The sequence below is a fragment of the Ruditapes philippinarum genome, unplaced genomic scaffold (assembly GCF_026571515.1).
Source record: "Ruditapes philippinarum isolate M1 unplaced genomic scaffold, ASM2657151v2 ctg4823_1_1_1_1, whole genome shotgun sequence".
Classification (NCBI taxonomy): domain Eukaryota; kingdom Metazoa; phylum Mollusca; class Bivalvia; order Venerida; family Veneridae; genus Ruditapes; species Ruditapes philippinarum.
The window spans coordinates 69,044-85,677 of record NW_026867089.1 but is presented as its reverse complement, the minus strand read 5'-3'; the positions used below and the strand labels follow the sequence as shown (position 1 = coordinate 85,677).

General features: G+C 32.5%; 2 protein-coding genes across 2 annotated transcripts; one reads left to right on the top strand and one right to left on the bottom strand.

The window, feature by feature from the left end:
• Window positions 1-2,584: 2,584 nt before the first annotated feature.
• LOC132734808 (serine/threonine-protein phosphatase 2A catalytic subunit beta isoform-like) lies at window positions 2,585-8,288 on the bottom strand (the record flags this gene model as incomplete). The annotated part of the gene is made up of 6 exons (XM_060721662.1): window positions 8,183-8,288; window positions 7,746-7,875; window positions 4,969-5,178; window positions 3,920-4,093; window positions 3,214-3,301; window positions 2,585-2,748 (listed from the first exon to the last, which is right to left on the bottom strand). Coding segments are annotated over exons 2-6 (741 nt in total), but the record flags the coding sequence as incomplete, so codon positions are not given.
• A 3,824-nt stretch (window positions 8,289-12,112) lies between these two features.
• On the top strand, window positions 12,113-16,417 carry LOC132734806 (small ribosomal subunit protein RACK1-like). Its single transcript, XM_060721660.1, has 7 exons — window positions 12,113-12,325; window positions 12,638-12,809; window positions 13,094-13,241; window positions 14,009-14,104; window positions 14,597-14,707; window positions 15,644-15,784; window positions 16,130-16,417. The coding sequence occupies exons 1-7, from the start codon at window positions 12,214-12,216 to the stop codon at window positions 16,304-16,306; spliced, it is 957 nt and encodes a 318-aa protein (XP_060577643.1). The 5' UTR covers window positions 12,113-12,213; the 3' UTR covers window positions 16,307-16,417.
• Window positions 16,418-16,634: the final 217 nt, after the last annotated feature.

Genomic DNA, 16,634 nt, shown 5'->3' with positions numbered 1-16,634 from the left:
ACCTTTTTCATTGTATTTCATGGTGCTTGAATACAAGCAAAGGTCATACGGAGGCCTTTATTGATAGAGGAAGACCCCTTGGGTGCTTGCTTCCCTTTGCAAAAATTTATACTAAACTCAGGTAGGAGAGCTTCCAAACACTGACAGAATCAAAAAGATCCTAGAGTTATCAAACTCACAACAATTCAGGGATAGGTGATTCAATTAACAACCATAAATTTCCCCCCCATTTGGGGGTCATGCATATGCATTTGACAAACTAAAATAAAATGGCAATACTCCTATCCATTTATACGTGTGGATAAATTATTGATTACATTTATATTCATAGAAAGATTGACTGGCAAGAGTAACTTTCCCTGTTCACATCATCATTATAGCTCACAGAAATGGACATGTATGCATCATCGTAAATAATGTGAAATAAGTCAGGACACAATTTGTAGAACAGAAAAAAGTCTCCATTTTGAAAAAAGTAGCTTCTATTAAAGATAATGATAAATCTTTTTCAATAAGTCTATGAAAATGTCTCTTAGAAAAAAATGTTTACTTTTCAAAACAAAACTTACATAATTCTGTCATGTTTTCAACTGAACAGATAATTAACTACAATAATTAGTTTCCTTGCAAGTATTGGCATGTCTTCAAAAATCTAAATCCATTTGTCTGGATTGAATCAATGGAGATGAAAAGGGCAACTAATGTCTTTTATTGATTGGAAACACATTGGACTTTCAGTACTTACCACAATATAGTACATATGTAAGCCAACAAAGAAATTTTTTGCTCATTGAAATTCAAGTTTTACATAATCATAAATAAATATAAAGTTTGTTAAAGCATATCAGTAAAGCTAAAATCAAAAACACTTACGGATATGAACCCAAAAGATCTCTTTATTTTTTATATAATTGTACAGATATAAAACAAGGGAGATTCATTAAAGCTGCACATGTTTAATTGAGTCGTGCCATGACAAACCAACATAGTGGGTTTGCGACCAGCATGGATCCAGACCAGCCTGCGCATCCACGTAGTCTGATCAGGATCCATGCTGTTCGCTTACAAACCCTATAACAAGAAGAGAAACTGACAGTGAACAGCATGGATCCTGATCAGACTGCGCAGATGCGCATGCGCAGACTGGTCTGGATTCATGCTGGTCGCAAACCCACTATGTTGGTTTTGTCATGGCGCGGCTTAAATGTGCCCATAGGACACTTTAAACCCTCACTTCATTTGCTGTAACAGAGGCATATTTACATTCTTATAAATGCATGATTTTATGAAACTCAAGCTTTATACAAAATTTAATAATGTAATTATAACTTAAAAGTTTCACAAACTCTGGAAACTCTTGTTCTTGATTACACAAGTATTTCATGCCACTGCGACATTGACAAAATGACCTTAAAATCACTAGGGTTTTCCTACAGGACTTGGGCAATGTCCCACATTGTTTCATAAACTGACAGTATCACTGTGACCTTAACCTTTGACCAAATGTCCGCAAAATCAACAGGGGGCAGCTATTGACCATGGCAATGTCCTAACGAAGTTACAAACTTGACCGTACTCCTTATCAAGTGATTGTTACATTGAAACAACAAGAACTTTCCAAACTTTCTGAGACCAACGCTATGATGACCTTCACCTTTGACCTCTCTTGACCTCAAAATTAATAAGGGGTCGTCTTCTAAATAGGTCATTTTAACCCCACCTGGGGCCAAAACCCTATTAATCCAAAAAAATGCCCAAATTATATTAATATCTTTATATAATTTTCTTATACCCCCATTTCAGAAAAACAAGAAAAAATAAAATAACATACAATGAATATTTTAAAAGCATCATATTCCCTAATGGCTGTTTATTTCCACATTGTAACAGTATTGGGGCCCCTGAAAAAATTAGTGACAAATTTCGGGCATGAACCAATTGTAACCTAAAAAAACAAAATCTCATTTTTTTATATGTAACATTTTAAAACCACACATTTGAAACACCATTTCAATTTGGGTAAAATTACATAATATTTTTTAAAAAATGGCTGTACAAATTTAAAATTTTTTTTTATTAAACCCAGGGCTAGCAATTATGCAGTGTTTAAATTTCAAAACAAAAGGGGAATTTCTAAAAATAGACCTTTTTGGCATTATTTTAAAAACTTTTAAGCTTCCATCTGTTAAAAACCCAATGCTCAAAATTTTGGATATAGTTTTTTTAAAAAATTTTGTCAAAGAATGTTTATTAAAAATACTAAAAACTAAATTTAGGCTTACAGCTATTGTTTTATTTTTAAAACATAAAACTTAGAAAATTTCAGAAGAATTTCAGGACACATATGATATATCAAAATAAAACTGTCATTTTCTTTTTGTAATCTGGCATAGTACATATATATATATATGTATCACCACCAGGCTGGGATTAAAATTCAAGGCCAGTTTAATAACCCAAAAGAAATTCCTTCCTAAATGTCTATGAAACAAACACCCACAAAATGACATAAACAAGAAACATCAAACTGCCAAAAACAGACTTGTTAAGTTTCAATATACAATTTGAAAAGTTGTTGACAAACCTCCATGACTAGCTGATGGGCACGTGACACAAGGGTTAAACCATTGCTGTGGTTGAATGTCTCTGAGATATCCTGACCAAACGTGTAACCTGCACCCCTAGGAGAGATACCCCAGCCACCTCTGTCATCTGGATCTGACCAAAGAAGATCACACATTGGTCCCTGAAAACAAGAAAATATTTTTTCTCCCGTTCATTTCCTTGTTTATATATTCTAACATTCAATTCTATTATTACATGTACCATCATCATTTTATCAAAACTGTTTGTCACATTTAAAAAAGAAAAGGCATTTAAGAACACTGTCTTGATCATTAATGACTTTTACAATGAAAACATGTAATATTCTTCTAAGCATTTTTTCTCTGACCACTTCATAGATTGTGCTTCTAAACGTATATAATTTTTCAAATAGAAGGTCAGGCATTTATATGGTAAAATCTATCTTTCTTAGTCCAGCTGCATAAAACAAATAGTTCCTACTTTTTTCTTTATAGAACTCAGATTGTAACACTAACTTGAAACTCTACATTTACAAAACAATCTAGATCATCAGTCAATGAATCTTGAATATATAGCCAAAGACAATATTAAGCCATCACTGAGAAAAGCTGTAAAATAATTGTTACTCATGTGGAACTTCTTGTATTCTATCTAGAGCTCTGATATGATCTAGTGTGTCTATAGAAGGTGACAATCCTCCATGTAAACAGAAAATCTGAAAAAGTTAAGCGTATATACTTTTAAGAATAAGACCCAAGAATTGTCTAACAAACTTGGACACTAGTTGTTTCATTTAGTCGCAGTAGGAATTTCTGAAAATAGTGCCTCAGCTACAAACTTACCTGAAAATCAAAGTTAAAAACATGTATGACCTAAATTGAGTAAAATAGACCATCATGGTAGTAAGTTACCTTAATATACAAAAAAAATGTGACCAGAAATTGTTTACTTGTCTTTAAATTCAAAACTTTAACAAAACGTGTGATTCATGGTAAAAATTCATAATTCACCAACTTGTATAAAGTCTACAACATGGGACATAAGCATATGGTAATTTCGTATCTATTTAAAATCAGTTTACATAAAGAATGCAGAAAACCTGCATCAGAATAAATAACAACACTCATAGATAGTACAAATCTGACTACATGTAAGCTAGAATTGTGCAATTAGTCCCAGTTGATGATTTCATGATGCTGGATTTGGAAACATTTGACTCAAGTATATTTTCTATAAACATATATATGCATAACTAGAAATAAATACATACAAAATAATTCAAGCACATATTCATTCAATAATTCAAGACAAAAGTATCAATTAGCACACTTACTTGTCCATCTACTAGAGCTGTCAATGGTAAATAATCAAACAAATCTGTGAAATATTTCCATACATTAGCGTTGCCATATTTCCGTAAACATTCATCATAAAACCCGTACACTTGTGTAATCTGTCTACTTTCATGGTTTCCTCGTAAAATTGTTATTCTATCCTTAAATCTTACCTAAAATCAAATTATATACCTTTTTATAAAGTATAAAATATAATTCAGGTAAAGGACTTAAATATCTAAAAGAATACAATCTGGAAATTTTGAACATGACAAAGGAAAAAGTTTTAAAAAAATATGAGAGGTTAGGAATAATCTATAAAACCAGAATATGGTATGACAGTTTGTTTTTATCACACACTTTTTTATCTCAAAAACTTTCGGAAATGGGTAATACTTGATTACTTGCAGATATGAAATAAAAAGCACAGAGTTAAATTCAAATCATTCAGTGACTGGTGAAACTCATTTGAAGGGTAATTCATTCTTGAAGATTTGGTCACTTCAAAAATACATCCTTTTCAACTTAAATATAAAGATAACTAGTTTACTTCTTTAAGTACTGAGTATTTTTTGTAAAGGACAAAACATTCTGTTGTTATTTCTATTTTAAATTATAAGCAACTATTTCACAAAAGAAGTTCTCTGATATGACTCATGTGTATTGTTCTAGTTTTACAATAAATATAACACTGATTAAATTTAAATATTACTTAACTGGGTCAGTAGGTCATGTAGATAAATATAAACATGACAATAGAAAAACAAAGGTATGAAGGAGTGTAGTCTGAATCATAATAATTCAAAAGAAAAATTTTATGTCAAACAAATTTTGAGTTGTTGAAAATAGGTTTTTTGTTGGATATCCAAAAATAAAAGCAGCCTAAAAAATAAACATGTCTGCTACCTATACCTATCAGTTTAAAGAGATTTTAAAAAAGATTAAAGAAGTGGAATATTTCCTTTTTACTTCAAAGAAAACTAACTGTATGTTAACATGACATTGGCACCAGAATTTCTTTTAATACACTGATTCAACATTGACTTACTTTAAGTGCTACTAGAAGAGTTACGGTTTCTACGGAGTAATAACCTCTATCTACATAATCTCCCATGAACAGGTAGTTTGTGTCAGGCGAATTTCCACCAATTTTGAATAACTCCATAAGGTCATGGAACTGACCGTGCACATCTCCACTCACAGTTACAGGACATTTCACTTCTTGTACATTTGATTCTTTGGATAATATTTCTTTAGCCTGGAGAAAAAAACATAAGAAACCGTAATTATAATTATTGATGTATCATTGATTCTCAAGGCTGAATTTGATATGTTTGTAAAATTCTACATATGTATTCAACTTACATACATGTAAGAGTTACAAAGTAACAAAGGGATAAAGAAATAAATGAAAACTCTAAATTGACATATTTGCATTCTTTTAGCTACTAAAATTCTTTGACTGACTGCAAGGAAACAGTCATAATTGCAAGGAAACAGTCATAATATTTAAAGTTGTCGGATGTGATTTTGGTCATTTACTTTTTGCAGCCCCTTTCCCTAATATAATTATTATCACTCGATATTTCTGGGGGCATTCCAGGCTTCGCGAAACTGCTGAAACATTTGCCTGACATTCGGTCATACAAACTTTCAATTCTTGTCTGACCGAAAGAACTTTTGTCTGACCGAATTTTTTTCCCAAATATATGTATATGGTAATACCTTTGTGTTTTTTTAAAGACATAGGAACTTTTAAAGATTTGCAACACAATTTTATTCTCTTAAATAAAACATCAGTTTATCCAGATTGATGGACTCTGTCTTGAAATTTAAACATTCATGATATCATCATATGATCTTTATAAAAATTTATGACACAATGTACATTTCATCTTATTTTCTTCCTCGTTAAAAACCAACCACGAGCGGCCATTTTTCCATTTAGTAGATTTACCCACAAATTTTCTCGGCAGGCGCCTGGACTCGTATTTCTTTTGTTTCGCTTTTTTCCTTCATTAGATAATTTAATAATGCAGTAACACCGAGTTTTTTTTTCCGAGTACAAGATCATCGAAAGTTGTATGTATCTAGAATTTGATTGGACACTAAAAATGAAACGGCGAATCAAAACTCGTTTTACATTTTTTTATTCAAGGGAGAAAACTCGGTCTTGATCGGTCTTGGATATATCCCGGTATTCGTACCGGACATAAGGTCCGGAACTCGGAAAAAAATATCGGACCGGCCTGATTTTTGTCGGACATGTCCGACGGTCCGGCAACTTTCGCGAAGCCTGGCATTCCCAATGCCAATTTCCAAAACATGTTTTTCTGTCAATATTGTGTCAAAATACATGCTACAAATATAGGCCTTGGATAGTGACCTATTATGCTGTCAAATAAGTGTGTGAAGTTACAAGCAAATATCATTAGTGGTTGATGAGATATGATGTTGCATGCAACACTTTAACCAAATTGTAATACCAACTCAAATGCCTAGTTATGTAGGATATCCATATTATTCTTTGAACAATCCTGCAAAATTCGAGAAGCTGTCTGTATGTATAACAGTGCAGTTGACTATTTTCAGTTATTAATACCGTTTTGGTAATGAGAAAGGGGCATAACTCTGTGAAATTTAACTTAACTCAGAGTAATGGGGCCTGTGCCCATCAATCACAAAGAGCAAATGTGTGAAGTTTGAAACCATTTCCTTCAGAAGTTTTGGATATGTCACCTTGCACACATAAACTTAACTGAAGTGTGACAGCAATGTGATTAAAATGATGCCGTGGAACAGCAAGGCATTTTTCAGATCTAACATTTTGTTTATATAAAATTATAAGTGAGACTGTTTATAAAATGATGTGTGCTGATTTCTTTTATATAGACACAAGTACTTTTGTTTAAAAGTCCCTTCAATTACCAGACTGAAAACTAGAAATTGAATAGTGTAATCAAACTGAAGCCCTGTATTAGGATATATTCAAACTGAAGCAAATTATAAGCATTATAATTATATATCAAAGCCCGATTTTGGAAAATGCTGTAAAAAATTAACAAAGTTTATTCTTAATTATTTTCCCATGTTGTGAGGCATCACAATAGTCAAACCATGTCAACAAATATGGTATTGAAACAAGGGCATAATGACTCTAATTCTCTATACCAGGTCACCTAAGGATATTGTTAATTACCTTTTCGATATATACAAAATTTTCTAGCCATGACAGAACTTGTAATATACACTCTATCATGTATGGTATATATATTATTATTGTCGCCATTCCTGGATGGCAACATATAGTGATGTACAGCAAACAAGATTTGACCATTTCTACCTATACACTGTCTGCCCTAAGCCAATCAGACATGACAAGTTGATAGATAACTTGATACCACTTGACGACATTATTGAAGACACAAGAAAAGGAGCGCACCATCTGCCTTTTTTCTTGGGTTACCTCTATTCTATTAAGAATTGAACTACAATCTTCATGTATGAAAATTATGTCGGAATCAGTTTGTTACTGCATAGGCTCTGGTTAATCACTATTTCAAATATTTCTCCTTAAAGACACATTAAGGTTATTTTAATGGAAATGGCAATTCCTAGCAGTCTTTGAAATGCTGATTCATTTTGACTCTATAGACTACGGTAGCTGTAGCCTATACATGTGACTATTCTTTCATGTGAGGGACACCGTCAGTGAGACTTCCAATCCTTATAAAAGCTATAAATTTTATACAAACGGGTAGGCTATAGAATAACCCATGGCATTTACATACGTTGTAAGTGTTATATATACTACAAATAGGATACCTTTTCACATAAAGTTTTCACTTGATTTTCTGAAAGTTGCTTGCATTCGTTCAGTTGTTCTATCCACTGGTCGAGTTCTTTTGCCGCAGTCCTTTCTTCATTCATTTTTGTCGCGTGATGTGGATATTATCTACAAATATTAAACATTTAAATGTTCACCAAATGTCCAAGAAAGGCGTTAAATCACTAGTAACTATGATACGGTTTAAAAAATTATACGGTTCGCAACAAAATGGCCGACAAAACTTGAATATGACGTCACGAAATTTGCTAAGACTTGCTCTCGCAAACTGCAAACATTAAAAACAAAATGAAAAGCTTATTCTGGTCACTTTATATGCGTACATATTAACATCACAATCGTGATAAGAATTTTAAAACATGCAACTAAAATAGAACATGTATCATAAAGTTGAGTCAGATATTTCTATCCTCACCCGGTAGAAAATAAACAGCGACCTCTAGTGGAATATTTAATTTCTCCGGCTATTGATACGGAATCGGGTAAAATAGAGACGTCGGGTGTGTTACATAAATTTCAAACTCATGCAGTGGTTACTTCCCTTGATCACTACAGTCACCGGAGGAAACAGATTCCATATTGAAAATGTGTTTGGGTGTAGTACGTGTATGATTGCTAGTGTCCACGCCCCCTAGCGCTGGCTGTTAAAGCAGAAATCAACATATAACTTGAAATGGTAAATTTTGACCCACCCAGTTACAGGCCAGTGAAGAGGCACATTAAGCGTCTATATATACATAATACTGAGTAAATTAGCCTAAGAACTCTTAAATTAGTCGATCGAAATATATGTACTGGTAAATTAGAAATAGCCCTTTGAATGTGATGATGATTTTTTATTGTATATATATAATATATCCAGTTAGTTTTATTTATATAAATACTTAAATGTAAGTGATGTAAAATTTTAATCAAAAAGCATTTTTAATGAATCGCTTTTTTAGTGTTTATGTTTTACATAATCAGCGCTTTTCCTTTCTATAGCAGGGCCATTAAAAAGCATCTGCCTCTCCGGAAAATCCTTTTTGAAATAGTTTTACCCTAGAAATCAGTAAACATTATGTTGATTTTCTTCGACTTTTACAAAAATAAAATGTAATTTCAACACAAATTCAATGAAGTCCTGGAAGTCTGAAACTTCGTGAAAAAATATGTAGACAATTCCATTTCAAAATGTACACCTAAAATACACCAGAAGCCACCATTTTACCTGTAGATTTCATTTTTTCCTGAGGTACAATATAAACCCCAGACCCCATTAAAGAGGGGGTTTGACTTTCAAACATAAGCCCCCAGCCAAAATTTTCTGGATCCGGTCCTGCAGTTATCTTGGCCATTTATAAGCCTATTAGTTTAGCCTACTTAAATTTCATATTCTGCATGGCAACACTAAATTTACAAAAATGATTATAAAACAGGAGTACAAGTAGTTGAAACATTTAGTTTATTTCAACCAGGGTCTTTCAAATAGAAAATTCTTTTTGAAAGACCCTGTTTCAACCAATGAATACAACATATGTTCATAATGCATTTACAATAAAAAAATACAAACACGAATAAAAAAGTCTAAGAGCTGAAAGTTATTTAAAGCCATGTTTTTTATAACATTTTTCATCCATTACAGAGAATAATTTACATCTTCTCAATCTTTTTTACTTTTTATACATTTTTGCTATTTCTTTTTTTGATTACCACAACAATTTTTGGATAACATTGCGGCGTACGTGTACATATATATGTATCAGTAAAATTGCTCGTGTCAGGCGTGGTCCTGGAAAATCTCGCAAAAATGTGAACTTGCGTGATTGTAAATCTTTGATACAGATTTGACGTCATAGATTCGCCCCATAACGACCCGCCCAACTTTAGTGATGATTAACTCCAGATTAGTGATGATTCACTCCTTTAAGTGATTAAATGATAAAATTACAAGATTAAATGAATGTTTGTGCATACATAAATTTGTAAAACAAAATGTTCTCTTTATGTATTTTGAAGAATAGTAATTGGTGATTTTAAATGATTATAGTTATCAATATTTTCTAAACTGTTATCTAAAGATTTGCCCCAGTTCAATTTGCCACACTTTAATAATCATCATGGCACCATTTAACTTTCTACATCTACATATGCATTATACCGCTTCAAAATCGTTAACGATTTACTAAGCAGGCACGTTTTCTGGAAATAGCTGTTAAATCAATTGTGTTAAGTGCAAAATTATTGGTATAGGATGAAAAGCAATTTATTAGAAAACTACAAGTTTGAAGTAAAAAGATAAAAGCAAAACTGACTTAGAAATGGTAGAAAGGATACAGCTGCCCAAAAAAGAGATTTAATCTGCGATTAGCTTGTGAGGACACGGGTAGGCCATTACACAGATGAATACAGTTGGGGGGAAATTAATAGGAGTGGTATTGAGTCCTTGGGTATGGTATAAGGTAATTTAGGTTTCTAGTGGGTGTCAGATGGTGATGGTCGACCCTCACACGATATTGTGTTGGATTTTGTAGAGTAGGGTAACAGAGCTGATGCTGCGCCTCGGATCTAGAGTTTGCCAATTAAGATCACTTTACGTTCTAGATACACTACTGGTGTAATTGCAGTCATTGTATACATATCTGGTAGCTGACCTTTGAACTTATTCTATTTTGAAAACCAGATATATTTGCAATGGATGCCAAACCGTAGAGCGACATTTTAACTGAGGCTTTACATAAGTTTTGTAGGCAGTAACTTTCTTTGACCTTTTTGTTGGATGTTTTGACATTTCTATTTATAAATATGAATGAGTTATTTGCATTTGCTGTTATGTTATTTATATTATTGGTCCATGATATATAGACATTTACTACTTGTTACACCTAAATATTTTACAGTCTAAGTAGATTTTAGTTGTTGATCATGTAGATTATAAGAGAATGTTACTGTATGTTTCTTGCGGCTGATACTAATGACTTCACATTTATCTGGAATAAATTCCATAGACTAATCACATTCCCAGTTTTTAAGACTGTTAGTTTAAACATATTTTATTTATCAATTTTTACAAGCATGTAACATTTTTACATCACTATATATATGGATTGGAAAACAAGCATAACACTTATATTAATTCCTTTCCATGATGGAGTTTCGTCTTTATTTTTTTCACTTTATATGATCAGTGCATGTTTTAAGGTTCAAAATTGATCTAAATTAATAAATTTTCGAAAAGTATTACTTGGTTTTTTGTTTATTCATTTTCCCTTTTAATGAAAAAAAGGAAGAAAATAATAGTAATAATAACAATAAAACAATTTGTCATGGAAATACGATGTTTTTAAACGCTGAGTCGGGAATTATGAATCGAAACGCTTTGATGCTTCAATGAAGCTCTTGACAAGTGTGAACAGATCCATACTTAGGCGATCATTGCCGAAAAGAAGCTTAATAAGGGTTGGTGCACAGGGTAGGTCGTTAAAGAATTGCTGACGTATGATAAGGTACTAAGGAAAACTGAGCCGAAAGTGGGAAACAGTTTCTATAGCACCACATGTACACAAAGGAGCCGAGATTAAGTTTCTCCTATGTAATTCGAAATTAAGAGAGCTGCATCCAAGTCTGAGACGTGTATGGTTTACTTGGTTTTTCCTGCTGCTAAAATGATATAAGGTGTTTCAAGACTGTTGAGATCTTTTTGGAGGGTTTGGGCATCTTGGGTTATGACATATCATAAACTTGTTTGTATACATAGAAAGTGCAAGCAAATACAATTAATATTGTCAGCTATGAATAATCGTCTGCTTTAAGTCATGAACATATACTAATACAGATATAAATCTGTGATAAGGTTATAGCTGGTAGTGCATTTAAGTAGTGTTATTGTAAATAAATTGAAATTGAAAATTGAAATTAATTATTCTTCGAACTTAAACCTCTTTTGAACATACGTTAAAGTAAACATTCATAAAACGTATCAACTATATAAAACAATTTCTGCAAAAACAGTCAGTCAATTTTCTGTTAATAATGTTTTGAAAATGAAATGAATTGTTTATATTCTGATTAATACCAAAGACTCAATTTATCAGTAGTTCTCTGGTATTTATCAGACTAAATCAAACCTGCAACATTTTCATTTTTGCCGTGTTGGGCTTTCTTAAGGATTTCCTATTTTCTCTTTTGACAAATATTAAATATTACCCAAGGAAATTTGCATTTATTATGAATCTGTACTGATATAGCGGTAATAAACACTATATATTGTGTATTTAATCATTTTGAATGATTGAAGTTTTGACAATAGACTTTACGCTTCCGTGACGATAGACATATCCGATGTGTGTAAACCGGAAGTACTCTTCAGTCTCTTTTTTGATGGCAGCGGATCTGATGGCTGCCTAAAATCACAAGTGGTGTTGAAATCGGCTTTGATCCTCGCCAAATATATATCGCTGATACAAAATGGCTACAGAACAGATGACACTGAGGGCCACCCTTCAAGGCCATGGCGGTTGGGTGACCCAGATTGCTACAACTCCCCAATATCCAGACATGATTCTGTCTGCTTCAAGAGGTGATTTTTCGTTTTGTCAATGTTGATCACATTGGGCTTCCTCCTAAATGTTATGAATATTTGTTTGGGTTTTCTTATATTTTCTTGCCCCAAAATTGTAATTCCTTTAGTTTCATCGGACATACCTTAAATGCCATCACACTCTTTGGGTCTAAATCTGTTCAGATATGTGGCATATGAGTGATTCCCCACATGAACAAGCTCTTCACCCCCAAACGGATTCCCCACAGTTCTCCTCCAAGTTTGAAATATGCAAACAGTTCCATAAATAAGATTATTATCATTTATATTCATATCTTTACTTTTATTCAGATAAAACACTGATTCAGTGGCGTCTTGTACGTGAAGAAGGATGCTTTGGAGTGCCACACAAAATGTTGAAAGGTCACAGTCACTTTGTGTCTGATGTTGTTATGTCTTCTGATGGACAGTTTGCTCTGTCCGGATCCTGGGACAAGACCTTAAGATTGTGGGATCTGAGCACGTATGCTGACTTTCTGTCTCTTAATTTATTTGAAAATTTAGTTGTGAAATATAAAGCTGAAAGAAGCATTTTATGTAAATGAGTTAATTTTAAAGAAGGCTATATCCTATTTCATTATGTTAAAATCCTGTTATTATATCAAATTTATATATATTTGGAACAATTCCCAGTGATGCCAAAACTGTTTATCAGGAGGTCAGGGAATGATGTGAATTTTTGTTTTTAAAAAATTGCTTTTTCTTGACTATTTCACCTTGCTGATAAATTTGTAATGAACATTTTAGCTCAAAGACAACAAGAATGTTCAAAGGTCACACCAAGGATGTATTGAGTGTTGCCTTCTCCGCAGACAACAGACAGATTGTGTCCGGATCCAGAGACAAGTCCATCAAGCTTTGGAATACCCTTGGTGTCTGTAAATACACCATTCAGGTATGAAATATCCTGTGAATATACTTTGTGAAATGTCATGGACTTTATTTGATGGGATAGAAGGAAGTATATTAAATGTAATTAAGTGCTTCTCCTAAAATAGATGTGGTACCTGAGTTGCAGATCTTTTGTCCCATCTGTCACATTGTTTCGCATAGTAGGTATGTGGGTTTCCTATATAGACCTATACCCACAAGTGATATTTGAAGTCAGTGTAGTCAAGGTAACTTGCACTGACTGTTACCAGTTATCCTTGTATTTTAGCAATTTTCATTTGATATGTTAAAGTGATCCATCAGTGTCTTAGATATTATTGTGATATTTTGGTAAAATATTTTCAATAAGTATTCATCTAAAATTTCTTCCATTTGCGATTTGTCATTAGAATTATTGTTTGATAAGTATATATGGGTTAAGAAATAAGTATACTTTTGAAAAAGTCGACAGATAAAGATTGTATTGTTTGCTTGGCTTTATTTGATGTTAAGACATGTGACTCACTGATAAGTAATTACAATCAGGGTTTTCCCCAACCTTATAGAGGCTTATAAAATGCTATTACTAATGAAAAGTTCTTTAAAAATCATGCAATTTTTTCAAAAAATCCAAGCTACTAACTTAAAAGTTTTTACTTTTTTAGCAATAATTTACTTATTTTAGCAATAATTCTTCCCACAATCAAAAAGCTATTAAAGGCATCTTTCCCAATCATGATTGATATTAGACTCGATGGAAAGTTTAATAAAAGTGTTATCTGTTATTGATAGGATGAAGGACACAGTGACTGGGTGTCATGTGTGAGATTCTCCCCAAATACAGCCAACCCAATCATTGTTTCTAGCAGCTGGGATAAGAAAGTCAAGGTATGTTCTACATTGTATGTAAGGAAGTGAAATAGTTAACATTTATGATATAGTAAAGATTGAAATAAACACAGATTGTTAATTTCTACCGTTATTAGAGCTGTCAGCGAAAAGAAACAATATTGATGTATTGTCAGTATTTTTCCGTTGATCAATTATAATTGTAATTGATATGCATTTGAAAAACTTGATAATGTTAACTCATTATATTAAAAGTAATTATTGATATGCTTAAAACTAAAACAATGACAGCACTAATTATAATAAGCAAGTCTGTTTTGGATCTTTTTTAGTGACAGTATATTTTCGAGTAATTTGTAGTTGGAACATCTTTAAAATTGTAGTTAACTTGAATGGGTTTTAAACCTAAGTGAAAAAGAGAAACCATAACATCCAATTGTTGAAAGCTGAACTAATAAAACTGCATAGTAAAATAAGGAAACTAGAAGTAAAAGAACATATATATGCTCAATTGTTTGTATAATTTGACAGGTTTGGAATTTGACAAACTGTAAACTAAAGACCAACCATTTTGGTCATGCTGGCTACTTGAATAATGTTGCTGTATCACCCGACGGTTCTCTGTGTGCCTCTGGAGGCAAGGTAGGTTCTTGTTCTATAATGTCAAGTTAACCTTTATAACTATGCAGGGTTGTCATCTGGCGGAGACTGTAGACCAAAATGATTGTGTCAAATACAACTTGGGCTGCCAGAAAATTTCTAAATCACTCTTTAATAACCAAAAGGTGACTGCCTCAAATGCAAAGAAACAGAAGTAGGAAATTCTGCAATATGTTCAAATTAATATACAAGGCTATGGGAATGGAATTATTCATTAAAAAAAACTTGCTATATTTATTTGCCTGATACCTATTGTTAAATGTTTTTAAGAAGGGAGCTTGGTAAATATATGTAGAACTATTTATTTTATATGGCATTTGTGGTTCTTAAACTAGAGGAATCTTCTTTGTCTGTTTAACCTCATTGAGTAGATTAATATTTGTATACCTGATGACTGTATTTTTCCCTGTTGGAAGTTTAAAAAAATGAGCTTGAATAATTTTTAAATTGCAGATTTTTTTTTGATTTTTTTTTTTGCTTGTAACCTAAAGAACTTCAGCAAGCAGCACTTTTGTCTGTGAGCCTTGACAAAATTGAAGGCCGGCATGAAAAAAACCTAACCGTCATTTTACATACGACATCAATGGATGTTAACATTGTCAATGACGTTAAAAATAAAAAAGTAATGTTCCCTTAAAATGTTAAAGATAAATATGACTTAGTATATTTCAGACGTTTTTGTTTATTTTTAGAGCTATAGAACTAAAAAGCCTTCAAAATTCAATATGTCAATCTTAAAAAATAATTAATGACGTCAAGGGTTGTAGTCTCATGTTGGCGGTCTTAATATTGATAGCCAGTATTCACTGCATTATTTTCTCATTTGAACTTTTAATTTAGTTGAATGAATAACTTAAATAATTAAAAATACTTGTATCAGAAATCTTGGGCATTATAGTGATGTTCATTTTTGTACAGGATGGTAATGCTATGCTGTGGGACTTGAACGAAGGCAAACATTTGTACACACTTGATGGTGGTGGCATCATCAACTCTCTCTGCTTCAGTCCTAACAGATACTGGCTGTGTGCAGCTACTGGTCCTAGCATCAAGATCTGGGTAAGTCTATAAATATTGTCAAAGCTTTGTTACGGTTATTAGCTCCTCTGTTTCGAAAGAAAAGTCAAGCTATTATAATAGCAGCTGTATCGTTGTTGCCATCATGCAAAAACTTTAATGTAGTCTATTATTTAAACATTTTAAAAGTTGACCAACATGAAACTTTGAATCAAATCAAGGTTAAATGTAATAGTATAGAAATGACTATTAAAATTTATTATTGTGTGCATTAATTACTACTCGGTTTATAATTTGAATATAGAATTCAGATAAATTGTTTTTTCATTGATGGAAAATAGCACAACTTTTGCATCTTTGTAATTGTATTTGTAATTTTCCTTTCAGGATTTGGAAGGCAAAGTTGTTGTAGATGAACTGAGACAGGAAGTAATTGGTACAAGCAGCAAGGCTGAGCCAGCCCAGTGTATTTCACTTGCCTGGTCTGCTGACGGACAGACACTTTTTGCTGGCTACACAGATAACAATATTCGTGTCTGGCAAGTCTCCATGGCGATGAGATAAATAGACATTAAATTAACAGAGAAAAAAAATGGAAGAAATTTAACATCATTGGTTTGTGGGAAATTGTTCTGTAAGCCAAGCGATATTGCAGTAAAGTTACTGTAAAACAGAGTTATGTTGTTGTTTTCTGTTCATTTTGTATGAAAATTTTGCGGAATTCACACTTCTATTTTGAAAGAAGAGTAGACATACCATTAAGTGACATTATGCTCATTTTCTCACGTCAAGTTGAGCTGAATTAACCAAAGATTTCAAAAATGACTTTTGTAATAGTTAGTGACCAATAATTGAGAAAACAAATACATGGTAGAATAAAATGATTTAATAT